This window comes from Rhinichthys klamathensis, unplaced genomic scaffold, assembly GCF_029890125.1.
Source record: "Rhinichthys klamathensis goyatoka isolate OS25496 unplaced genomic scaffold, OSU_Roscu_1.1 h1tg000011l_1, whole genome shotgun sequence".
NCBI lineage: Eukaryota > Metazoa > Chordata > Actinopteri > Cypriniformes > Leuciscidae > Rhinichthys > Rhinichthys klamathensis.
The window spans coordinates 20,057,057-20,083,867 of NW_026606564.1; the positions used below are offsets into that span (position 1 = coordinate 20,057,057).

At 36.9% G+C, this 26,811-nt stretch overlaps 1 protein-coding gene across 1 annotated transcript in view; it reads right to left on the reverse strand.

Moving 5' to 3' along the window:
• Positions 1-546: 546 nt before the first annotated feature.
• Positions 547-26,811, reverse strand: part of LOC130096225 (NACHT, LRR and PYD domains-containing protein 12-like) — a 218,279-nt gene continuing 192,014 nt past the window's right edge. Inside the window, exon 13 of the mRNA XM_056262904.1 lies at positions 547-788. Coding sequence (XP_056118879.1) covers positions 578-788 — 211 coding nt within the window. The 3' untranslated portion in view covers positions 547-577. The remainder of the gene's footprint in view (positions 789-26,811) is intronic.

Consider the following 26,811-nt stretch of genomic DNA (forward strand, 5'->3'; position numbering starts at 1 on the left):
TGTGTGTGGACAGATGTGTGTGTGGACAGGTGTGTGTGTACAGATGTGACGTAATGACGCAAAGACATGCTCGAATCTCCCGCTGAAATCCACCAGTACCACTGGAATTAAAAACATTATTACAAGCTTACCGCTTTGAATCGAGCTACGGCAAGCAGAGAGTTTTGAACACTGGCTGGTTATGTATTTTCTCAAATATGTATTTTGGATCATTTTTAACCCAAAAAAGCTACGGACTGCAGCTTTAAGTGTATTATAAATAAATAATTGGTTAGTCAAATACTAAATTCTTATAGTGAAAAAAAAATTAAATATAACTGTAAACTTTAGATGAAATGAACTGTTGGATCAATTATTTTTGTATGTTTAACTCAAACAATCAAATAAATGATATTCAGAGATTTTATTAAGTTAATAAAGTTAAATATTACTGTGATATTTGCTAAGCCACAGAATAATTACACAGAGTGTAGATAAACAAAACACATACAAATGTGAGCAATAGGGAAACCCAGAAAGTGCACTGCTATAACCAATGAAACATAAGCCCTGCTGTCTTCAAATAAATAAACTTCAGTCACACTGTAATTGCTGTACAGTATAATGATACTAACTGTAGTTTCTCCAGCTTGAATTGTGGGTTCATCAGTAGATCACTGAGGTTTTTCACTCCAGAGTCTCCTAGTTTATTCCAGCTCAAGTTCAGCTCTCTCAGGTGTGACGGGTTTGATTTCAGAGCTGAAGTCAGGATGAGACTCTGTTTCTCTGTCATACTGCAATCACTCAGACTGAAGACAGAGAAATAACAATAGTTCACATCTATGATGATCATCTTATTGAAGAGCTACAGCAGCATTTAGTTTCCAATAGTCTGTTTTAAAACCCAGTCACACTAGTTCTGTCAGTCAGTACCGTGATCCTCAACTACAAGTTCATTGGTGAATTCCTCCTCCTCGTCGCTCTCCTCCACTTCTCCCTCTCCGGCCTCCGCTAACTCCTCCTGCCTCGCTTGCGCTAACAGCTCCGCCCAGATGTGCAGGGCTCTCTTGTGTGCGCAATCTGCACCATACCGAACTGTATGGGGGTAAATTGATGCCTAAACCATTGAAAATGCACAGACTAAAAGTCACAAATAGATATTACAACTTGTAAACACAAAACACAATCTAGAAATAGATTAATAATCCGCAAACAAAGTCCTCATGATCCGCAAATGTTAAACAAGATCTACAAATAGATACAAAGTCCTCAAACAAACTCTTCGTGATCCACAAATATAAACCATGATCTACAAAAAGATAAAAAATCCACAAATAAACACATCCTGATTCACAAATAGAAATCAGTGACTTGTACTTGAAAACCAGAATTTGAATGAATGTAAAGTGACTTGTTTGCAGGTGAAGATCATGTTCTGTTTGTAGATTGTGTCACATTTGTTTTCAGAATTCTGACACTATTGTTTCGCTGATGTGACAAAATAATGCCATAATCATTGAAAATGAAGAGACTATGAGTCAAAAATGCATATTACAATTTGTAAACACAAAACAAGATCTACAAATAAATTTAAAATCTGCTAACAAACTCCTCATAATCTGCAAATGTAAAACACAATCTGTAAATAGATTCCAAATCTGCAAACAAACTCCTCATGATCCGCAAATGTAAAACAAGATCTACAAATAGATAAAAAAATCCACAAACAGACTCTTCGTGACATACAAATATAAAATAGGATCTACAAATAGATTTAAAATCTGCAAACAAACTCTTTATGATTCACAAATAGAAATCAGTGACCTGTACTTGACAACAAAAATTTGAATGAATGCAAAGTGATTTGTCTGCGCATGAGGGTCATTATTTGTTTGTAGATTTTGTTGCATTTGTTTTCAGAATTTTGGCACAACTGTTTCGCTGTTTTTCCCATTAAAAATTCTACAAATGCCCTCCTCACAATTTGCAAACAAACACGGTCTAACTTGTATTTTCAAACCATTGTAAAAAGACATTCGTACACATTCTGTGCAAAGCTTAGCATGCAAGTGTTGAATCTGTGTTTGCAGATCACAGGGCATTCACAGATCCCTCTGCACACGTCTACAAATCTTTTTGGCACTATCTTTCCGCAGAGTGTGTGACTACGATCCACACGTGTAGTCAGCCAATCAGGGGTATTGCTTCAAGGTGATGTCACGTCCCCTCAGTAAGCCCTTTTCAAAATAAGAGCTGACACTTCTCGTATGGGTGGGCTGGGCTCACTGTGAGACCGAGGGTGTCTGCTCGCGAGTATTTCATACTTTTATACCGCAGCAGCAAATTTGAGGTATGATGCCAATTACTATTCAGGCTTTATATCTGAATATAATATATTGATATGTTGAATATCAAACGGTCTATGCTGAATATATTCGTACAATATCACACACGTGTTTATGTCAGTAAAATATCGTTGTACATCGTTGCACTGACAACTACTGCAGAGCAACAAAATAATATAAGTTAATATAAAAAGTTTCTTAAACATATTGAATTTTTTTAAATAATTTTCGCGTTGTAAGTCACGGTGGTTCAATGTGTTCAAGCTCGTGCGCACTGCGTTGTTGGACACACTCGGTCTCTCTCGCACACTGTATCAAGTTCAAGTTGCTTCATTAGCATGACATTTGGAGTAGCATGGCTATATTATTGACAAATACTATAGAATTGCTAGTATTGCATTTTAACTATATTTAAATATACAGAATTACTCCATCAAAGTAGGGTGAAGTCAGCTAAAATGGGCCATGTTTTGGTAAATTACTTATAATACCATCAAATAAGCCATGCATGACATCTAACGATATTGTTATAAATTAGCTTGGGTCTCTTAAACATATTTAATTTTTAAGCGCAAAAAAGTATAATGGTTTTAAATTGAGCAGGTAGGCTACCTTCTTTTTGAGCCATGGCACAACATTCAGGTAAAATGGGCAATACAAAAATAGAACAACAAAGGTTATTTCGGCTGAAATAATTTTATTTTTAACAATAAATTGACACTGTAGCAACAACACAATAAATGTATTTAATTAAAAAGAAAGTTTAACGAATATTTCATTAAAATTGTCATTAAAACTGTGCGAAGCGAACTGCGCGAGAGAGACCGAGTCTGTCCGAGCATTAATAATTATGGGCGGCATAGAGAGGGGCTAGCAGTGCTTCAGCACCCCCAAGAAAGACCAAAGCACCCCAGCACCCCCAAAAATTATTTCTGGAATCAATTATATTCAGGCTGTGTTCTATAGAAGCCCTGAAACAAATGCTGCAGGAAAAAAAAAGAAAACTTTCTATTTCGACATAATAAGTCGTTATTTCGACATAATTATCTGTTATTTCGACATTACTAATTATTTCGACATAATAACATCTAAACTGCATTAAGCCACATTAAGCGTTCTTATAATGATTTTATATGGGAGGAAAATGCTTAATAACATGTAATTAAACGCATTGCATATATATTCTGGGCTCATCTGATTTTTTTACATAGTGTAGCCTACTTTTTTATGATTTTAGTATCATAATTAATAAATGCATGCACAATTATCCTTGAACTTGATAAATGTTGCAGATATGTTTTATATGCACAAACAAATGCCTTTCAATTTATGTGTGCAAAATTCAGAATTAAATGAATGTGCAGCAATTTGTACAAATAGAGAGTCTGTTAGCCTACTTTATGTTGTAGCCATTAAATAAGCGCATTAGTTTCATATTTGTTATAATGTTTTTTTTCCCCCATCTATGTTGATTTTGAAAAGTATACGCAATATATCCAGAGACATGGAGTGGTCGACTGTCGACAGACATGATTTTGACCACTTCATTAAGTTTTGTTTAGTAGAAAGCCTTTCTTTAAAGTGAATTTCGTTTTATATAAATTGTATCTTCATTTTAATCAATTTTTCATCAACCAATTACCTGGATTTAATTAATAAGAAGCAAATATAGCAGACAATAGTATAATCATGACATGGAGGCGCCGGCGCGGTCATTGCATTGCACGTGAACTGGAGCACATCTCATCATAAATTAACCGAAACTCAGCGTATGCCTCACAGACACAGACATGAGAAATATATCTATAGAAAGCTTGAAATGGCTTTAAACGAAACAATTCAAAACGAAAATAAATAGCCTACTCTTTTTTGTTTCTTTTTTTTTTTTTTTGTTCTGCACGGATATCACAAGGATACAGTACAAGGAGGGGAACGAAACCCAATTGGGTTTATACAGAGTTCCACTCCACTTACATGAATAAACAACAAAAAACAAACAAAAAATAAATAAAGGCATGTGCATTTCTCTATTGGCGCGTTCACTACGGAGATGGCGACCGTCAACTCTACACAACAACTGTAGTCTAGTCTGTAATCTTCTGAGACAGAACTGTACAGAAGACACAGTGACACGTCAACACTATAGTTTATTAATAAAATCAATGCACGCGTCACTGGATTTACAAATGCACATCTTGCTTGTAACACGCACACATATTATGTCGAAATAACGAGATATTATGTTGAAATAACGAGATAGCCTATTATGTTGAAATACCGGCATAATATCCCGAAATAACGAGATACGTTTTTTTTCTTCACCAAGCGCTTATTCTAATTAATAAATAAGAAAATGATTTAAGACAACAAATGACATTTGATTCCCCAGTCTGGGTGCTTTTTGATGGCATAATATTGCCCTTGACTGAAATTCATAAATGTTGTTAAATGAATGTCAATATGCAAAAATCTTTAAGAATATTTGATTAAATGCTGAATGTTGTGCTTGTTAAATTTAATAAAATTAAAACTTTAATTGAGATAAATAAAATAATTGAATATGAAATACTGAGTGGCCAAGTTTTGCTCATTTATTATTAATAGTATATATAATTGCGATGCTCCCCCTGTCAATGGTCTAGCACTCCCTCAGCACCTGCGTTAAAAAATATTATGATTAGGCCACTATAGAGGCATGGAAGTTCGATAAATATTTAAAAAATCTGTACAAACGCCTTGTTTTGAACTATTTTTTAATAAATATGAATAATTCGAGCACATAAACTTTCATATGGAGGATTAAATAAGATAGAATTTATGTAGTAAGATTTCATAACTAATCACTGTACCACAACCAGGTTTTACGTTTTTTAAGCGTCAAATAACAATGACTCTGAATTTTATTCACCGACATCGGGATGTTGTCAGTGCAAGTTGGTACCACGAGAGCTATGGAGAGGATAATGGCATCTGTAAGGTTATATCTGCAAAGACTGCCTTTGAGAGAATGCAGCAAAATATCTAACTGGCCTGGGGTGCGTTTCCCGAAAGCATCGTTGGCCAACTATGATCGCAGTTTCTATTGAACTCTATTGGTAACGACGGAACTAGCGTTGGCTTTGGAAAACGCACCACTGACTGGTATAGCTACAGGAAATGTTAAAGTGTTTTTGTGTTTTGTTTTTTGTCAAAGATATTACAATCTTTAACAAAATGTTTGACATTATTTGACAAGCATACACACATGCACACAAAAGACACCAATGCACAGAAACACAGTTTTAATTACAATTTTAATGAAATATTCGTTAAAATTTCTATTTAATTAAATACATTTATTGTGTTGTTGCTACAGTGTCAATTATTGTTAAAAATAAAATGATTTCAGCCGAAATTACCTTTGTTGTTCTATTTTTGTATTGCACATTTTACCTGAATGTTGTGCCATGGCTCAAAAAGAAGCTACCTGCTTATACTCAATTTAAAAACATTATACTTTTTTGCGCTTAAAAATTAAATATGTTTAAGAGACCCAAGCTAATTTATAACAATATCGTTAGACGTCATGCATGGCTTATTTGATGGTATTATAAGTAATTTACCAAAACATGGCCCATTTTAGCTGACTTCACCCTACTTTGATGGAGTAATTCTGTGTATTTAAATATAGTTAAAATGCAATACTAGCAATTCTATAGTATTTGTCAATAATATAGTTTACTCCAAATGTCATGCTAATGAAGCAACTTGAACTTGATACAGTGTGCGAGAGAGACCGAGTGTGTCCAACAACGCAGTGCGCACGAGCTTGAACACATTGAACCACCGTGACTTACAACGCGAAAATTATTTAAAAAAATTCAATATGTTTAAGAAACTTTTTATATTAACTTATATTATTTTGTTGCTCTGCAGTAGTTGTCAGTGCAACGATGTACAACGATATTTTACTGACATAAACGCGTGTGTGATATTGTACGAATATATTCAGCATAGACCGTTTGATATTCAACATATCAATATATTATATTCAGATATAAAGCCTGAATAGTAATTGGCATCATACCTCAAATTTGCTGCTGCGGTATAAAAGTATGAAATACTCGCGAGCAGACACCCTCGGTCTCACAGTGAGCCCAGCCCACCCATACGAGAAGTGTCAGCTCTTATTTTGAAAATGGCTTATTGAGGGGACGTGACATCACCTTGAAGCAATACCCCTGATTGGCTGACTACACGTGTGGATCGTAGTCACACACTCTGCGGAAAGATAGTGCCAAAAAGATTTGTAGACGTGTGCAGAGGGATCTGTGAATGCCCTGTGATCTGCAAACACAGATTCAACACTTGCATGCTAAGCTTTGCACAGAATGTGTACGAATGTCTTTTTACAATGGTTTGAAAATACAAGTTAGACCGTGTTTGTTTGCAAATTGTGAGGAGGGCATTTGTAGAATTTTTAATGGGAAAAACAGCGAAACAGTTGTGCCAAAATTCTGAAAACAAATGCAACACAATCTACAAACAAATAATGACCCTCATGCGCAGACAAATCACTTTGCATTCATTCAAATTTTGGTTGTCAAGTACAAGTCACTGATTTCTATTTGTGAATCATAAAGAGTTTGTTTGCAGATTTTAAATCTATTTGTAGATCCTATTTTATATTTGTATGTCACGAAGAGTCTGTTTGTGGATTTTTTATCTATTTGTAGATCTTGTTTTACATTTGCAGATTATGAGGAGTTTGTTTGCAGATTTTAAATTTATTTGTAGATCTTGTTTTGCGTTTACAAATTGTAATATGCATTTTTGACTCATAGTCTCTTCATTTTCAATGATTATGGCATAATTTTATCACATCAGCGAAACAATAGTGTCAGAATTCTGAAAACAAATGTGACACAATCTACAAACAGAACATGATCTTCACCTGCAAACAAGTCACTTTACATTCATTCAAATTCTGGTTTTCAAGTACAAGTCACTGATTTCTATTTGTGAATCAGGATGTGTTTATTTGTGGATTTTTTATCTTTTTGTAGATCATGGTTTATATTTGTGGATCACGAAGAGTTTGTTTGAGGACTTTGTATCTATTTATAGATCTTGTTTAACATTTGCGGATCATGAGGACTTTGTTTGCGGATTATTAATCTATTTCTAGATTGTGTTTTGTGTTTACAAGTTGTAATATCTATTTGTGACTTTTAGTCTGTGCATTTTCAATGGTTTAGGCATCAATTTACCCCCATAGTACTGGCTTAAACAGATGATCTGACGGGTTTTAGAAGATTAAATACAACCCAAAACTAAAAAACAGACCAGGCCTCTATTTGAGACCGGCCTTTATTTACCCAAACCTGTCGCCACACCAGGCGTGTAAAAGAGACAGGCGTCAATTTGGGACTCGGCTATTATTTGAAGTTTTACGGTATGCATGGTAATTCTGAATATTGTCCCTAGGGGCACCTCATATTTTCAGTTGCAAATTGATGTTCACAGTCCCGCAATGCTTTTGGCTGGATTTGTGTGCAAAAAAACATGCCAAAAGTGTAAGCGAGGAAAAATGAAAGTCAGAAGAATACAGATCCTATTTATTCTGCATAGACATGAAGCTGCAGCTTCAAAATACATGAATTACACTTACGAATACGATTAAAATGCTGCAAATGTTTTTTTTTCTTACAGTTGAAAGGCGATTTACACTTTTACAAATCTTCTCTTGCGCATGCCAATTTAATTTACGCTTGCAATCTTAAGTACAATTTCACAAATCTTACCCTGCGCATGCGATTCTTTATGGCATCATAATACCTTCATACACAAGCACCTATTAAATATATTTCCATAATAGTATTATTGTATAAATATATATTTGTATACTTCGAATGTGTTTGAATATTTCACCAGTATCAGCACTGGGTCTTGTCACTGTATTACTCCACTTGTCTGTGTTTGTGCAACTTGCATCTGTAAGCCAGTAGGGGGCGACACGTGACTGTCTTTATGAGTGAGCAATTGAACCATTAATTGAACTGATTAGTCCAAAAACATTGATTAGTTCAGGAAAGAAACAAGTTGCTGAAACTGATCTTTGATGCTCATACATATTGCTCATATGCCTCTGGACACAGAAGGATTGCATTGGCATTTGACTGAAATGTAACATCTATGCAAAATAATCATTGAGTCATTTCTCATTCCTGTTTGGAATAAGTGATTGTGTTTGTCAACAATAAGCATAACATTTCTGCATTTCAATTTTGTAGTGTGGATCATTCATTGCAACATTTAACCTGATTCTCATGTTTAAGAATCTGTTTTCAAAATGATTCACTGTTTTGAAGCGTTAGTCTAAGCGTGCAAACATGTAGTTTCGAAACGACACACGCTGGCCAAAAACTGCATAAAAACACCTTCTACAAACCCATTACAAATGTTTTATTGAAAGTACAATCTATCAAATGCAATTAACTAATAATCTAATATGATTTAATATCAAGTGTCTGTATAATATGTGCTCTTTTATCAATTTCCAGTGTTTGTTTTGTTTATTTTATGGATGGCTCAGCTAAACAGGCCAATAAGAGACTATTACCGTATATACCCGAATATAAGACGAGGTTTTTGTCCTAAAAATAGGCTGAAAAATGGGGGGTCGTCTTATATTCAGGGTCATCTTATATTCGAGTGGAGGAATCGATTGATAGCCTTTTTCTCCCGCGCCGTCGACTGACGAGAGCGCCGAGGATCTCTATGCGGCGCGGACACGCTTGGAAAAAACGAGCGCGTCACTTTCATTATGAGCGCGCGCCTACATTGAAATAACGAACTTGAGCGCGCAAAAGACGCGATATGTGAACAGGGGGGGCGGGTCTCTGCTCGCTTGTCTCCGTCCGCTCTGGCATCCTCTGTGAACGGCGCTTTTTCTTGCGCGGCTCGAGGGAGAGAGAGAGAGGGAGCCGGTTCGTCGTCGAAAACGGCCAGACGACACCGCAGGGTGGTTAAATCCATCCCGTTGCACTCAGGGCAGCTGCAGTCATGGCCAATCAGGAAGCGCATATGTGCCGGTCTCCGCCGACGAGCGGGCCTCTACACGAGGCTCAGGTGATGCGAGGCATTTGGAACAACGCCTCGGAAATTTGCTCTTAAAATTATTTTGAAAACCAGATTTTTTCCACAAAAATCTATTTTTCCCCAAAAATAAGTCTGGAAAATGGGGGGGGGGGGGGGGGGTCGTCTTATATTCTGGTATATACGGTAACTACTATTATTACTTTTAATTACTCTAATGTCTGATTAAAACATCTACAAATGTATAAAACTGATCAGAGATCAGGTTAAACCCACAGTCACTTGTTCAATCTCAGTAAATCTGCATGATTCATGGGTTCACAGAGATCATCTTCCCCCAGCGGTGAACCACTGATATTTCCAAACGTTTTGAAACAGTTATGACGCAACTAATCCTCGTGTCCTGAAATCATGTGACTTTGGCAGTTTGATACACGCTCCGAACCACTGACTCAAAACAAAAGATTCGGAAAGGTTTCGTATCTTCATGAAGAGTGTTTCGAAAGCGCCCATCACTAGCGTTCAGTGGATCTTATTACAGGCAGATACTGATCACAGACTTTTAAAATGCACTTGTTCAATTTTTACAAGTTACAGTAGATGCTGCACCAAAATTAGACATTTTACATTTTGGGAAATACAAACATTGAATTGAAAGCAGTTATGAACATTTCTGACTCTGATGTCACAAATAACATTGTTCTGCCTCTACAGTAACTGAAATAATTATTGACCCATGATCCAACTGTCTGTCTTAACCAAATATTTAAAGCTTGATATCACGTTTTAATTGTGTGTTTTTAATTTGCTGTTTAATTTTATTACTTTAAATTGTTGTGGCTCTGTGTGACGCTGAGGAAAAACTGCTCTGACTCAAACAAGTGAGGAAATATTATCATCAGCTAACATTGCAACTAAAAGTAAAGTAATATTATAAATAAATGAGCAATACTCACGTCAGTGTGTTGAGTTGACAGTGTTTATCCTGCAGTAGAGCAGCGATCTGATTCACTTGTGTGTCTCCTAGTTTATGTCCAATCAGATTCAGCTTTCTCTGGAGAAACGGGTTTTCACCCACAACTCCATTCACATACTGACAGGTTTCCTCTGCAGCAGGACTCAAAAACCTGCAGAACAGTCAATTCAAGTCAAGTCATCTTCATTTATATAGCACTTTTAACAATGGATTGTTCCAAAGCAGCTTTACAGAGATAAACATATAATTTAAGGTAACAGAGATTGTTTTGGCTTTATAGCGGTTCTTGAATAATGTTGTTTCCAGCTAAAGTTAGTTTTGATTGATTCACCTCCATTGAAATGATCATTTGTTATTAAACTAGGGGCCACTAAGACGACGCCATTCTCTCTAAACAAATAAATTCAGTTCTCAAATAAATGTCTGTTGCATTACAAAAAATATTATTTTTCTTTGAACACTTAAATACACAAATAAATATACATTTTAAAGAAACTAGAGCGACACTCAGTCCTAAACAGTTATCGGTAAGCAGGGTACGCGGTTGCTTACGGGCCCGGACCAATCAGGGGCCAGCGTGACTGGAAGATATTGATTGACAGCCGGGGCCCCCTATGGCATTTTACTACTTTTAGTCTGATCGCATTTTACTTTATCTTTAAATTATTTGAATAAATAATGACAAAAAACATATTTTACTGATCATTAAATACATGTTTGAAACGAACAATGATGTATTTTGGTGTAATTTGTTTCGAATTTAAACTGGGGAATCCCCGGGTGAACATGCGTATTGCGTCACTCAATTTGCCATACTGTCAATTGAGAATGCCCGTGGATCTTAAGAATCACCATCTGGATCTTAAGGATTTAATCGACAACTTTGCACAGAGGAAAGCACGGAAAATGCCGCTGTAATGCAAGTGAGCATCTATGTTATGTCTTTGGACCTAAGCCTATGTGTGTTTAGTCATAGCAGTGAGTAATGTGTTACGGTGTGCCGTCACCAGTCTTTATTTTGTTGTGGTGCACGTAGGCTACTCCTGATTTTGTCAGTCATCTCATCTCTTATATGCATCATCACGTGCAGTAGTAGGGGGACCCGCCTTGATAATCCTGCATAAGGGCCAGGTGTTGGCTTGTTACGCCACTGGTCCTAAAGCAAACTCATAAGAATAGAAACGTCTCACGAGCAGAGGGGCAAAAGCTCACTAGATCGTGGTTTTTAGTATGAATACAGAGTGTGAAATTAAGATCTTTCTGGCTTTTAAGCAGGAGAAGTGAGAAACGTCAGCACAGAGAAAACTGGCTTGTAAAACTGCATGTTTGTGAACATCTGGAGACTCATAGACCTGCTACAGAGAGATGCAGTGAATCTGGGCTTGATGGAAAACAACTGTGTTCAGAAAACGATTCCACTAAAAGGTTATCTAGAATTTTGATGAGAAGTGTGCACAAACATAAAATTGTGCATTTCAATGATCAAGGTATACTCCAGAATAGCAGCACATATACTGACCCATAATGTCTATTTGACCTGTAGCTCGTATCACAACTAAACTGTATTGACGTTTATTATCATCATGACAGAACCTGCAGCATCTGATCTGATCTGATCTTGATCATTTTAATGCAACAAATTGTCAAGCTAATTGTATAGCTAAAATAATATATTAGTTATGAATATTTAGCCTAATTAACAAGTTTAGTTAAATATTTGATCCTGTCTCACCTCAGTGTCTTCAGTTGACAGTCTGGATCCTGTAGTAAATCATTGAGCTGCTTCATTCCTGAATCTCCAGGATCATTTCCTGTGAGATCCAGCTCTATCAGGTGTGAAGGGTTTGATCTCAGAGCTGAAGCCAGAGCTTTATAACCTTCTTCTGTTACACTGCAGTTAGAGAGTCTAGAACAGGAATGAAAGCATTCAACTGATTAATCAGTTAAACCCCAAACAATATAAATCCTTAAACTTGAATTTTATTTTGTTCTTTGTACAAATGCACTGAAAGTTAGTTGCAAAAACTGACAACTGAATATGGAGGCAAACAAAAAGCACAGACATATTTAATATGTTAGACATCAACATCACTTTCGAGATTACAATTATCTAAAACTGTGTAAGCCCGTTTATCGGTCCAAATGGGGGTTTCCTCCAGAACGGGTGAAGGTCTCTGCATGTTACTGTCTTTCCACGTGGCAAAGTAATTTAAGTCCATTTAAGCTTTCATCGGACTCCATTTTATATCTTAATCCATTTTATCATGACCTCAAATTTAAGTTAGATTGACAATTGTTTATTGGTCAATTATATAATAGTTTAGCAATACATTTGATTGTTCTATTTAACTCTTTACTTATATTTTACCCATTCATATTAGGAAGCTATGTTGCTCAGAGGTCCTCACGCCTTGTTTAACGTGGGTCTCACGATCACAATCTCGCCAGCTTCGGTCACTAAACAGAGGTAATTGCTATATACCTGATTTCGGTCGCATTCACGCTTACACAATCAAAGATACTTTGGTATAGCCCCCGTGATTGCATACACTTGAAATTAAAGTAACATTTACTTCAGTAGAGGTATGGCCACTACTACAGATATAAGTCAACAAACTTTACTTGTCTTATAATAGCATTGGATTGGCCATGCCGTGGTTTCCCACATACACTTATGTAAAGTAACATTAAATTAAAACAGACGTAAAACACACCCAGATTTAAGTTGGTCACGCATCACTTTTGCTGCCCGAAACGGAAATTCACTTCTTGTCTTCGCAAAACATTAACACTTGAATTAGCGACAAAATATTAGTTGTCACTAATCTGACGCAAAACTTGCAGTAACATACAAATCCGTTTAATCTACTTGGGAAAACAATTTCAGAGTCAGTCGGAATAAAATCAAATGTACCAATTAATTATGTCAGGTAAATGTATCATGCCAATTACATAATCAGTTCAAAGATAATCAATACAAAACATCAAATGCTCTGGAATAAAGAGAAAACATGCGAACCTGACATTATAAAATACATGATGCGGAGTGCCTGCATACACTCTGTATCACGGGCTAATTTGAGTTACAAATCGCCACAAGCCTCTTTAGCATCTCCCTAAATACTCAGACCAAGGCAGAAACCTCTTTTCACAGTGGGAATTTGCATTAATCACCGTCTCAGACTTACTGGGGACAGACATTGATTTACAAGGGGCACACACACAGCAGTTAACAAGATATCTCTAAACTCTCCACACCTTATTACATTTTTGGTTTACTTCTGTAGGAATGAGAGCTTTGTACCAGTCGCACTGAGACATTTCAAATATACCAAACATGTATATTACTGTATGAAAATAGTTCATATTAAACCATATAGATTTTTGGGTGAATTCAAGTAGGGATGGGTGAAGGGAATGATGTGCAAATTGGGAGGTGATCAACTCAAGTGCGCTTTTTGCCTCCGACATCGTCCTGTCAGTCATCGCATCTCTAGTCATGTGACTCCTGTGGCTCAACTTACCTCAGTATCTCCAATTTACACTTACCTCAGTATCTCCAATTTACACTTACCTCAGTATCTCCAATTTACACTTTATATTCTTCAGTCCAGTGCAGATCAGCTTCACTCCTGAATCCTGCAGATTATTATTGTTCATGTTCAGCTCTTTCAGATTGGTATCTGATCCAAGAACTGCAGCCAGAGCTGAACAGCTTTTGTCTGTTAAGTTACAATCATTTAACCTACAATAAAGTCACAACACAGAATTAGATGGAACACATACAATACATTTTCTATATACAAATATTAAATACATTTTCCATTTATTTTTTACATAAACAGCATTTACAGCAAAGAGGCTGAGTTAAAATAAAATGTATCTTCAAAATCTACTATTTCCTGTACATTAGTGTTTTTTATTCAGTGACAAATATCCTTGATAAAATAAACCATGTTTGAAAAACAATTTGTGTAAAGCTTCTATAGCTATAGGATTGTCTCTCTATTTATGTCACCTGATGGAGTTTAGGTTCTTGCCAGTGTTGCCTCTGTCTTCTTGCTTAGTGGACACTTATTATTCAACAATATTATTGACTTGACTGCACCGACACCATTATATGAGACAGTTCACACTTTATGGCAAGTTAACCCTCTGGGGTCGGCAATCACGCCGGCGTGATCTGCTCGCTTTTTTTCTTATCAGTGCAAAAGAGACTCAAAATACTCAGTTGATTTTGATCTTACATTTAAGTGTTATACATCATTAGATCCTGTTAAGTTTCTATTTTTTTTTTGTGGATACTCACAATAAAAACAAAGTGTTGTGCTTTTCACCAAATAAAGAAAAACAAACATAATGCGAGTTCTGCGTTCTCTCTGTCAGTGAAGTCCATTCTGAAACGCTTCCTAAGATTAACTATAACTCTGCGATTACTTGTCACACAGGCACGAGAGATTTTTCTTTATGAAGCTTGAATTCTCTTCTTTTAAATGAAGTAATTTATATAAAAAACAAATATTCTCAGTTTATGCAATCTGTATGAAAAGAGAGTGCTGTCAGTATTTTTTCCCCCAGCTCATTACACTTCATTACGTGTTAATCTGACACGCCCACGGAGGACGCGCGCTATTCAAACGCAAATGTGAGGCAAGCCATGACAATGCCCACATCAGCCGTTCCACCGCGGCGGTAAAATGTGTGGTGTATTTGCTGCCTTTTACCGCTAAGAGGCGCTACAATCATAAAAGTGTTAGTTTATTCCGGTTTATTCTCCCTAATGTAATCTGCTGCCGCACCGCGCTGATTCAGAGCGATTGAAAGCTGGTAGCAGATGAATTCAACAAGTGAAACGTAGCTAAATTAATTCATAATCACAATACTGAAATTAGGCTACTGAAATGTAATTGAATAAATAATGAAAACATTTCAACATAAAACATTGCAATAAAAACATTTAGGCTACATCAATGAGGCTTTACAATTTTAACAGCGTACAGACGGTAGCTCAATGATCAACGCGACAACACGAGCTTCGAGGAGCTTCAATCGACCCGAGATCGAATCTCAATGTAGCATACATGTTGTTAACCGATGTTGTCCTACAGCGTTTATATTTTACCACCTTGATGCTTAAATAGTAACTGTTTATAACTGTTTACTTATTTAAAGTCAAGAGTTTTGTTTAATTATCATTACAACATAAATTTGCTACATTCCTGTAGAACCGCAGCCGCTGCACAAACGACAAAAACTGATGAAGGAAGATTGTCAGCCGATTGCATCAGAAAATGAAAATGAAGAAGCTCGTCTTTAGTCTGCTAAATTATTGTGTAATGTAAAAGAACACTAAAATTACTTAAGTTTGAAACCAAGTTCGAACATTTCAAGGTTTAAATAAAGTGTCGGGACAGTTTTTTTAAAATTAAAACAGGGTTGCATCGGGTTTAGAGTTTATTTCTTTTGCGATGCAAAATAAGAAACACTAGGCTAATCTTATTCTTGCGACATTTTAAATTTGTATTGCCAAAGAAATTACAGCTAAATTAAACAATTAAAACAGTACAAAACGAAAATTGTCCAAAGAAACATAATAAAATTAAAAACATGCGTTTCTCTTTGCCTCTCTCGCGCTGGATCTCTTTTTAACAAGTTTATTTAGTCTCCCTCGCTGCGCGCGCTGGGTATCTCTCGAAATTAAACATCAGGGTAAAAACACATCATACAGCTGATAATACTGTATATGTCGCTGCGTGTCAGCCATACAAATCACGAAAAAATGATTTAGCCTTTAATTGTTGCTTCAAAGACACAGCATGCCATGTTGAATTCACCTTACAATAACATCAATTGAAATTTTGTGTGAAAAAAACTTTAAATAGGCTACAATAAATAAACTACAATATTTATAATTTAATAAGATATGGGGCCTACTACATTTGGACACAGATTTATCCTTACAATAATTTTGCCTGCTCATCAGGCTGGCTATCCAACACTCTCCATATGAAAGAGGAACATTAACACCTTTGTCCAGCAACTGTCCCTCCAACCCCCCCCCCACAGGCTATCGGAGTCTGAGGCTGACTTAACACAAAGAGAAGTCGCAATTCACACTTAAATCACTATTCTAGACAGTGTTGATAATGAAGGAATTAAATGATTTAAGTTACATGTAGCCTAGTGATATTTCTGTCATAAAAGTTTATTACTAAATATTTCATTATTTCAATAATTGATTAAATAAAACTGGTTTGGGACAGCTTTTTCCAAGCAAAACTAAATATAATCTGAAAAAACGCCTGTTAATTTGTTGTCATGAACAAAATGTTCAACTCAATATTAAAGTCTACAGGGATCTTTGGATCCTTACAACCAGGCATGCAATTTGTGAATTAAGTTTTTATTTTATTTTGTATTATTCAAATAAACATCGAAATACGGTGCTTCGTGGTAATGCTGCTAAATTAAATACATTTATATAATAATTATGAACTTAAATGAAACAATATCGCAACATTTCAACAAATACATTATTTGATCTGTTTTTACATTTTAATTCAGGGCGATTTAGCCTACATTTAATTAGAGCGAGATTTTCACCCTTGTCTTGTCATTTTCTCGTTGGGAAGCGCTTACATTAGGCCTACATGTTTGAGTAGCCTAGATCCTCTGTACCTCTCGTTTTCATATGGATTAGCCTACATAATCAGATAACATTTATTAGCCTAAATATTTAGACATTTAAAGGCTTTAGACATAGCCGATTTCTTATCGTGACTGAGCTGAAGTGGCTTTCGGTTCATTTTTGTGACGCGCAGTTCCCGGAGACAGAGACACAGATATACTGTTTTTGTCGTTAGCCTATGAATACAAGTTTACAGTTTTGAACGATGTAAGCTACTCTACTCTTATCTGTATGACTAAAAAATTACGGAGTCGCCTATTAAGTTATTTTAGCTGTAATAATGAGAAAAATAAATTAATCTAAATGAACGCTCCGCCGCGTTTGTCGAACACTAACTCACCATGCCAGATTAAAACCCGACTTTAGAAAAATGCATAGGGCCACTCGGCGTGGTGTTCCAAAACACTTAATTATAAACTTCAATATTTCATTCAAAATAATCTCAACACGCTTTGTGAAATTTTGAAAAGCCGTGCATGCATTAGGGCCACTGGAACTAATGAACAACTGAAACGCTGGTTTTGATTTTATTGTTTGTCGTTTAAACGTGCCTGTTGCATATCTCTATTTTATATATGTGACCCGTTACAGGAACCAGGGACACAAGTCGGCAGCACAACTTGCGAGCAAAATGAGAAACAAGCGTTTTTTTTCAAAATTTGTGATTTCCGCTTTTTTGCAGAATCTGTTAGTTGAGATCATGAAGAAGCCTCTCCATGTTTGAGATAACAGTATTGGTATATTTAAAAGCGTACATTTTGAGGTTGAAATCGGCTTGTTTTTCTGGGATTCTAGCATGCAGTAGGGGCGTGTCTGTTGTCTGTGTGTATTTGCATACTGAATAGCCGCCCGCGCCTTTGCCCCCGCCCCCCAACAGCATGGCTACTTATTATGCAGCGCTCTGCTCCTGCTCTATCTCTGATATCAAAATTCAATGAAGATGGACGCCGCAAAGATGGTCGCAGACGAGCTGAACCGTGGCCGTTACAACGAAAATGTTTTGAAGTACTTCTTCGACAAGCCGGATGCTTATGAACACGCGTTCACTGATTCTGAAGACGATCTGAGCGACGATGAAAGTGGCATGATACGACTGAATAATATCCCTAATCTACAACTGAGCGAAGATGAAGACGAGGAAGAATGTATCGGACTGGCGTCAGACGAGTTAGACCGTAAGATATCAGAGGCTATATCGATAGTAACATTTGATGAGGATATAGATAGAGAAATGGGGAAAATCCGTAACTTTGACTGTAAATGTTACACGAGGAGAAAAGATAACTCTCTGCATGGGAGACAGTCTTGTAGCCAGAAGCTTTCTCCAGACATTATGTACAACATACGGCTGGATTCTTTAGCTGCGGAAAAAGAGTGGCAGGACATGCGAATTATTGGACATTTAGAGGCAAACAGACGCACATTGCAAACTTCGGAGATGGTTACATCTACAAAGAAGACCCAGACAAAGAGAAAGTGTGCCCGAACGACTTATTTCATTGGAGGCAACGAGATCTGCAAGAATACTTTTCTGTTTCTTATGGGGTGAGTTTCCATAAACATCAAAGTTTGTCGTTTTTTGTTCATTCTAAGAACACGTACACGTTATCTCATGTTTAGTCCATGTTTAGACCTTCCAATACCTACCTATTGTTTTTAGCTAGCTCAGGACTGTTGTTTTAATTGTAACGTTAGCTGCTAATCGTTAGCATCATATCACTTGCCAAAACCCCCATTAGGCCTACTATAATGAGCTTTAAGATGATAATGTGAGCTTCTGCTATTAATTTGAATAATGCTTCAATTGCTTGAATTGACTGGTGATAATGACTTAACTTAGCCCACGTAAACCTGCCTGTTGTTCATTCTAAGAACACGTACACGTTATCTCATGTTTAGTCCATGTTTAGACCTTCCAATACCTACCTATTGTTTTTAGCTAGCTCAGGACTGTTGTTTTAATTGTAACGTTAGCTGCTAATCGTTAGCATCATATCACTTGCCAAAACCCCCATTAGGCCTACTATAATGAGCTTTAAGATGATAATGTGAGCTTCTGCTATTAATTTGAATAATGCTTCAATTGCTTGAATTGACTGGTGTTAATGACTTAACTTAGCCCACGTAAACCTGCCTGTTAGCATTCTTGAATTGATTGTGATGCTAATAATTTTAGCCAGTGGTGGAGGAAGTACTACTTAATATTCTTACCAAGGATTTACTAACGTAATCGTAAATGTATCAGATTAAATTCCTACTTAAGTAAAAGTATAAAGTATACGTAGCCGTAAAATGTGCGTAATAAGTCAAAAGTAAAAGTATTTATGAAGAGTTTAATGTACAGGATTTTTTTAATCCTTTGACTCAAACCAGGTCTAACCACTAACTGAGGTCTAAACCAGGACTAAAACAAGACTAAACCAGGAAGTACAGATACAAACTCTAAAGTAAGTAAAAGTAAAAAATATTCATCATAAAATTTACTTCAGTAAAGTAAAAGTACCTATAATGTGTACAATACATTTTGATATAGGTGACAAGATGCCTGTTAGCAAGACCATGATGTTAAACGTCTTTTTCTCCCCCCCAGCATTGGCAGAGACACCCTGGCTGATATAGTCAAACACTATGAGGAGAATGGGGCAAGACCACGTTTGAGGAAGAAGCACTCACTGCCACGTCCACCAGCCAGGTTCATCAGCCCTGAGGATATCAACAGAGTTGTGGACTTCATAAAAAACTATGCAGAAGACAATGCCATCATGCTGCCTGGCCGACAGCCTGGGCATAAGGATTGGCATGTGAAGTTGCTGCCAACTCATGTGTCCAAGGCCTCAGTGTGGCGTCTCTACGTGAAGTCTGCTAAGGAGCTTGGTATGTGTAAACATTGATTTAGAATTGAGTGCTTATAAAGTGAAATAATGTTATTTATTATTGCTACACTATTAGCAATTACAATACAATTAACCATAAGCAATATCTGTTTTTCAGGTGAGCGTGCAGTTTGTAAAACCAGCTTCAAAGCACTGTGGAACCGACTTCTCCCACACATCAAAAGTTGCCGGCCGCGCACAGATCTCTGCTGGCAGTGCCAAAGCAATAACGAGCAGCTGATACGAAGTGCAAACCTCCCAGATGATAGAAAGTCTGAAGCAGTAAAGAAGCAACAAGATCATCTTTCCCTTGTGCAGAAAGAGAGGGCTGTGTACAACGACATGACTGCTGCCTGCAGAAAGACTTGCTCTGGCTCTGACCTGTCTTTTGGACCATCCCTACCAGCAAGCAAGAAGATTAGGATGCATTACAGTTTTGATTTTGCTCAGCAGGTAATATTTCACACACATTTACTTCCCTTTACTTTATTAATGTCCCTTAAAGGGCGATTTGGTGCATGAGAATAAATAGTGCAAATGCAGAATAGCATCAATATAGTAAGTTTTATCTTTATTAGACAGTTATGAACAGATGCAAATTTAATTTAATCTAATCCAAGTTCCCTCTCTCCCTCTGTCTCCTACAGTTACACTTTCCCTCAAACCCTCTCCAGCCAGGACCAATGTACTTCCTGACCCCACGGAAATGTGGCCTATTTGGTGTTTCATGTGAAGGGCTGCAGAAACAGGTGAATTACCTGATTGATGAAGGCATGTCATCTACTAAGGGAAGCAATGAAGTCATCAGCTACATGCATCATTTCTTCGGCAACTTTGGAGTTGGAGAAACAGAGGTGGATCTTCATTGTGACAACTGCAGTGGGCAGAACAAGAACAACTTCATGCTCTGGTACCTTGCCTGGCGGGTTGGACACAAGCTTCACGATAAAATTGAAATCCACTTCCTTATTGCTGGCCACACCAAGTTTTCCCCTGACTGTGGCTTTGGACTCATCAAGCAAGCCTACATGAAGACAAGAGTCAACACTTTGGCAGACATCGCTGAGGTACTTTAACTTTACTTTGCTTTAATGACTTCAGTGCTGTTTTCTGTTCTGCTTCAATGAAACATTTAACTGAAGATCTTTTTTTTCTTCCTCTCTTCTCTTTTTTGTCATCAGGTTGTGGAAAACAGCTCTCCTGTGAGTCACCTCAATATCCCACAGCTTGTTGAAACGGCAGAGGGAAAAGTTTTAGTCCAGACCTTCGACTGGCAGCAGCATCTGACTCGCCACTTCCGTAGACTCCCACAGGTCAAGAGTTATCAGCACTTCAGGTAATTGAAACTTTCACATTGTGTACATACAATATAACATAGCAACAAGATACACATGACCGTTTTTTATAAGAAAATACTTTGCCATGTTTAAAATGTCTTATGTGCTTTTTCTGTCACAGCTTTGACGCCAAGAGACCAGGTGTGGTGCTTGCAAAAAGTCACCGTGATGCACAACCTGTCGAATATCAGCTACTGCGCGACGGAGCAGATCTGCCCCCTGTCGACGGTCTTCCTGTCCTGGCCCCACCTGGACTGAAAATTGACAGGCAGACCTATCTATATGAAAAAATAAGGCCATTCTGTGCTGACGAGGCAAGAGACATCACATGCCCAGCGCCAAGGTTCACAACACAGAAGAGTCCACAGAAGAGGATGCGAATGTAATTTCATTGGACTGTGTCACAAAGACCTTTTTTCTTGTTTACAACACCTGCAATGTCACTTTATCAACCAACCACCTGAATTTAGTTTTACATTCTTGTATGAAAAGCACTCTAAACAATGTGTGATTGATTTGATTATGGAAAATAAAAAAAGAATATATCAATCAACCAGTTTATTGCTTATTTTTTATCATTAGCAAAAGTTTGTGTTTCATGTTGCATGAGTACACCGAAGAAAATTCCTAGTCTCTAAAACCTTTCATTGACAATGGCAATAAAATCTATTCTGATTCATACTCCTATACTGTATGTATATAATTTATTAAAATGTTTAAGAAAAATATTGTCCTATGAAATGTATTTTATTCAGAAAATTTATGTTTCTTTTTATGATTTAATCCAAATATATTATCAAAAACGGTTGTAATCAAATGAAAATTTAAAATTGTGTCCTTTTATTTTTTGGGGGAAGCGCTGCAAAAACAGATGAACTAAATTAAACCATGGACAAAAAATATATTCCTTTAAATAATGTTTAAATAAAATGTATTATTATTGTTGTTATTATTATTATTTAGAGAAGTAGGCTACGTTCTATTGTATGCCTATAATAGTAATATATTGTAAAAGTAAAAGCACAACATATTTCTTAACATTCTAGAGTTTATCTTATTTTTTATTCAGTGTACATAAGAGTTGCCTATACAGTTTTATCGGTAGATGCTAAGAGACATTTATTTATTACCTGTTTGCAAACTTTTTCTTTTCTTTGATGGCACATTATCCTGACCCCCTGTGCTTTACAGGGAGAGCTTTACAGGGGGTATGGCTTATCTAAATGAGATGTAAATGAGCCCTATTGTCACTCCCAGCAGCAGAGAGAGGTGAGAACTGCACATCTTTCGAGGCGGTTTTCTCCACTTTTAGTTTTTTTGAGTGCCTAACTTCAAATGGCTACAACTTCTCCAAATATTATCAGATTTCCATGTGTTACACATCGTTGGAAAGCTTGGAGACCACACTTTCAGAATCTGTGAATAACTCAAAATGCCCCAGAACCGACTTGTGTCCCTAGTTTCCGTAACTGGTCACATATTTGATATTGGTAAAGTAGCCTATAGCATTGATTAACTGTGGAGGGAGGGGTGTGGGGATTAAAATAATTCAGCAGAAGCAGGGATGTTTAGACCAGAAGGAAATCCCTGTCCCCCCTGGCAAATCACACTTTACTTAAAACCATGTTTTTAAAAACTCTAGGACTAGGTTGTAGGGAACAGACCTCTCTGCCATGCGCGCGCACGGTTTGGAGCACAATATCTGTCTCGCATGCACGCTCGCTCTAGATAGATTACGGGATATTTGAACTAATTTGCGGTATAACTAGTCGATCACGAGTGGCTCAACAGGTAGATCTATAGATAAACTATATCTTTCAGGAATTTGACCGACCGGGTTGACACTTCAGCGTGAGAAATCGGGGGTGTGGCGTGAGAGCCTGGAATCAAATAAAAAAAAATATATAGCCTATATATATAGGCTATATATAATTTATTTTTTTACAGAACTGCTTTTGAAATTACGATTGGTAGCCTATTATTATACAGATGCAAAGTCGTTCTGTTGGATACTATTTTGTTCCTTAGTCTAAAATGGAAATGCATGATAATTGTATTTTATAAATATAAGCAAAAAAACTGTATGGTGTAACAGAGTTTTAGAGCTAGACAAATCTAAATAAATATAAAATTTACAGAAGACCATGTTTGTGCGGGATTTGAACCCGTGTCATCTTGATGATGAACCCTATGTTCTACCGCTCGGCTATGAATTTTCTCACTGAGAAATACCTAAACGTCTGTTTCTCACATGAGCGAGAAAACGTTTTGTCTTGACTTTAGCCTGTGAGTGTTTAGCCTTTTACAGTTTTAAAAGATTATATCTTATATAGATTATACCAACAATTTGTTGTAGGCTTATTTGGAAATTACCATAACTTGTAGTATTTCATCCTTATAGGCTACTGTTAATAGACATTAGCCCCACTTACGTTTTGCTAAATGTCCCTTTGCGCCACCTGGCGGTCATTTCGCGTACGACTTTGAAATGCGACTGGTTTATTTTTACCGCGGTGGATGGCTAAAAGGTGTGACTAAAAATGTGCTTTTGGCTTTCATTTATATTTTGATTGTTTGTATATATATATATATATATATATATATATATATATATATGTGTGTGTGTGTGTGTATGTGTGTGTATATAAATATTTATTTATTTATATATATATTGTCCTTGCATTCTTTCTTGTGTGACACCCCTGAATGAAAGGCTCATTAGTATGCAGTCTGCTCAGGTGAGAACTGCCTAATTATTCATGAGGGGGTTGGGCCGTTCCGCCCATCCGCATATTGCCTTTGCAAACAAAAAAATGTTTTTCACAATTTAAAACAATCTATTGTTTTATGTGAATGATTAGGCAGAATGATTTTCAGATCAATTTGAAGCAAAAACTCAAGGCGACAACATCCACTAGTCAAAAGTCTTGTGGACAGATATTTAGTATGTTATTTGTGGTCTTATATTAGAAACTTTATTTTTTAGTTTTTTCAATAACCACGCATAAACAATATTCTCTCAAAAATACAAACATGTACATACATGTTGATAACATATTATGGTAGCCCTGTGTGTGCTATATAGAGTGTAATTTCACCTGTGCCATTAATATGTTTATAAGCAACTGAAAAAAGCACAAATGTCAGAGCATGCCAAAACATCTCAAGGACCCCGAAAACACCTTAGACCCCAGAGGGTTAAAGGCCTTTCACTATAATTCTATAACTGCCTCCATGCACATGTACATGTCTTTTTGACATTAAATATTTAATGATTTAAGTAAAGCTAATATTACTTAAACCTGAGAACCTAAGAAATTGTATTTGTTTTTAATACTTCAAGATTGAGGTCAACCGATGGCTGATGCCAATATATTAAGAGAGCAGGGTGGCCAATGGGTGATATATCATTAATTTAAAGATAGTAAAGAAGTCTCCATGACAATTGCTGAAATTAAATTTATAGTTATTTACTCGTTACTTTACTTTGATCGTGTCTCGAATGGGGATAGTAATTTAGCAAGAGAGTTCAAATGTCAATTTCCTTTGTTTTCTCAGAGAGTTGCCCTCTCTTCCAGTTCTTCCAGTTTATCCAGTCTTACAACTGAAAGTCTTCAATCTGAATGACCCACAACAAGTAACCTGAAAATGGTCGGAAAATTAAGGTTTGGGAAAGGGCTAATTAAAGTCCAGACCTCAACTCCATTGAAATGCTGTGGAAATACGTGAAACACCGCTCATGCTGGAAAGTCTATTAATGTCACCGAGTTGAAGCAGCTTTGTAATGAGTGGGACAAATGGACCAAAATACCTTCACAGTGGTGTAAAACACTCTTAAACTAGTGGAAGTGTTTAGTCGAGACTAGCTGCAAAGCTGGAAGCAGAATCAAAGATACACAGCTCCCTTAAAAGCACTAAAATACATAAATCCTGTCACATAAAATATTAAGAGAAGTGATTTCTACCAGATATCGCCCTCCATTCTGTGGCAGATTTACCAGCTCTAACAGAATCATCTGAATACTGACTCAATACTAGGTATGCAAGTAATGATTACATCACTAAAGTATAAATTACTATAAACAAAAACATCACAATTTAAGTGTTAACTTATAAGAAGTAGAATTTACAAAAATAGAAAATACTTTATCCACTAAATATTATAATCCCAGTGCAGTAGCAGGTGTTAAGGGGGTAGATCACCCAAAAATGAAAATTAGCTCATAATGTACTCACCCTCAATACATCCTAGGTGTATATGACATGCTACTTTCAGACGAATACAATCGGAATTATATTTAAAAAATGCCCTGGCTCTTCCAAGCTTTATAATGGCAGTGAATGGCTGTATATTTTTCCATCAAAGTGCATCCATCCATGATAAAAGTGCTCCACACGGCTCTGGGGGGTTAATAAAAGCCTTCTGAAGTGAAGGGATGCGTTCGTGTAAGGAAAAATATCCTTATTTAAAACTTTGTCGGCTAAAATAACTAGCTCCCGGCCTTTATTGGAGAGCCATGTGGAGCACTTATTTTACAAGTGTAGCACCCTGCTAAAATTTATATTTAGGGCCCAAGCCTTGAAAAGGCGAAGGCCCTATTGTTTTCCTAAGGATTATTAGGGCCCAAGCCTTGAAAAGGCGAAGGCCCTATTGTTTTCCTTAGGATTATTATTATTATTATTATTACTTTTTTTATTATTATTATTTTATCGACTATTCGGGCACTTTTGGGGCTCTTAACGTGCACGAAAACTCTTGAAACTTTGCACACTGGTCAGAACCCGCGGCCATCAGGGCCGGGCTGAAGCTGGTACCCGGGCGTGGCAGGGGGGCTCGACAGCGCCCCCTGGAACGGGGTCCGAAAACTTGGTCCATAAATCAAACACGCTTCCATGTAATAATATGAAACTCGGTACACATATAGATCTCATCGGTTCATATATCCTTTGTACTTTTACTTTTTACCCCAGCCCAACAGGAAGTCGGCTATTATGGTTTGTTTGGAAGCGTATGCCCCTGGAATTCGATATACTCCTCCTAGAGAATTCAACCAATCGCAAGGAAACTCGGTCAGCATGATGTCAAGACATTGAGGATGAAAAATTGCCAGGGGATTTTTCATATCTCGAACGGTTTGGCCGTGGCGAGGAAACAAATTTATGGCGAATAATGGAAACAGGAAGTGTGTTATAACTTCTGCATACATTAACTGATCTTGATGAAACTTCAACAGTATGTTCGCTGTAAGAGGCCGATCACATGGATGTGACTATTGTGAGTCAAAGTTATAGCGCCACCAACTGGCAGCAGGAAGTGTGTCACTTTCTAAATGCTTTTGACAAAAGTGGGGGGGTTAGTTTTATCTACAGTTACAAAACTCAGCGTGTATATTCTTCTCCTCAAGCCAAACAACTTTCTAATTTAAAGTAATTAGCTCCGACCCTCAGAAAGTCAGATATTGTGGTTTGAATAGGGTCATTTTCTCTCTCTCTCTCTCTCTCTGAGCCAATATGGCAAGCCGCTTTAACATTTAAT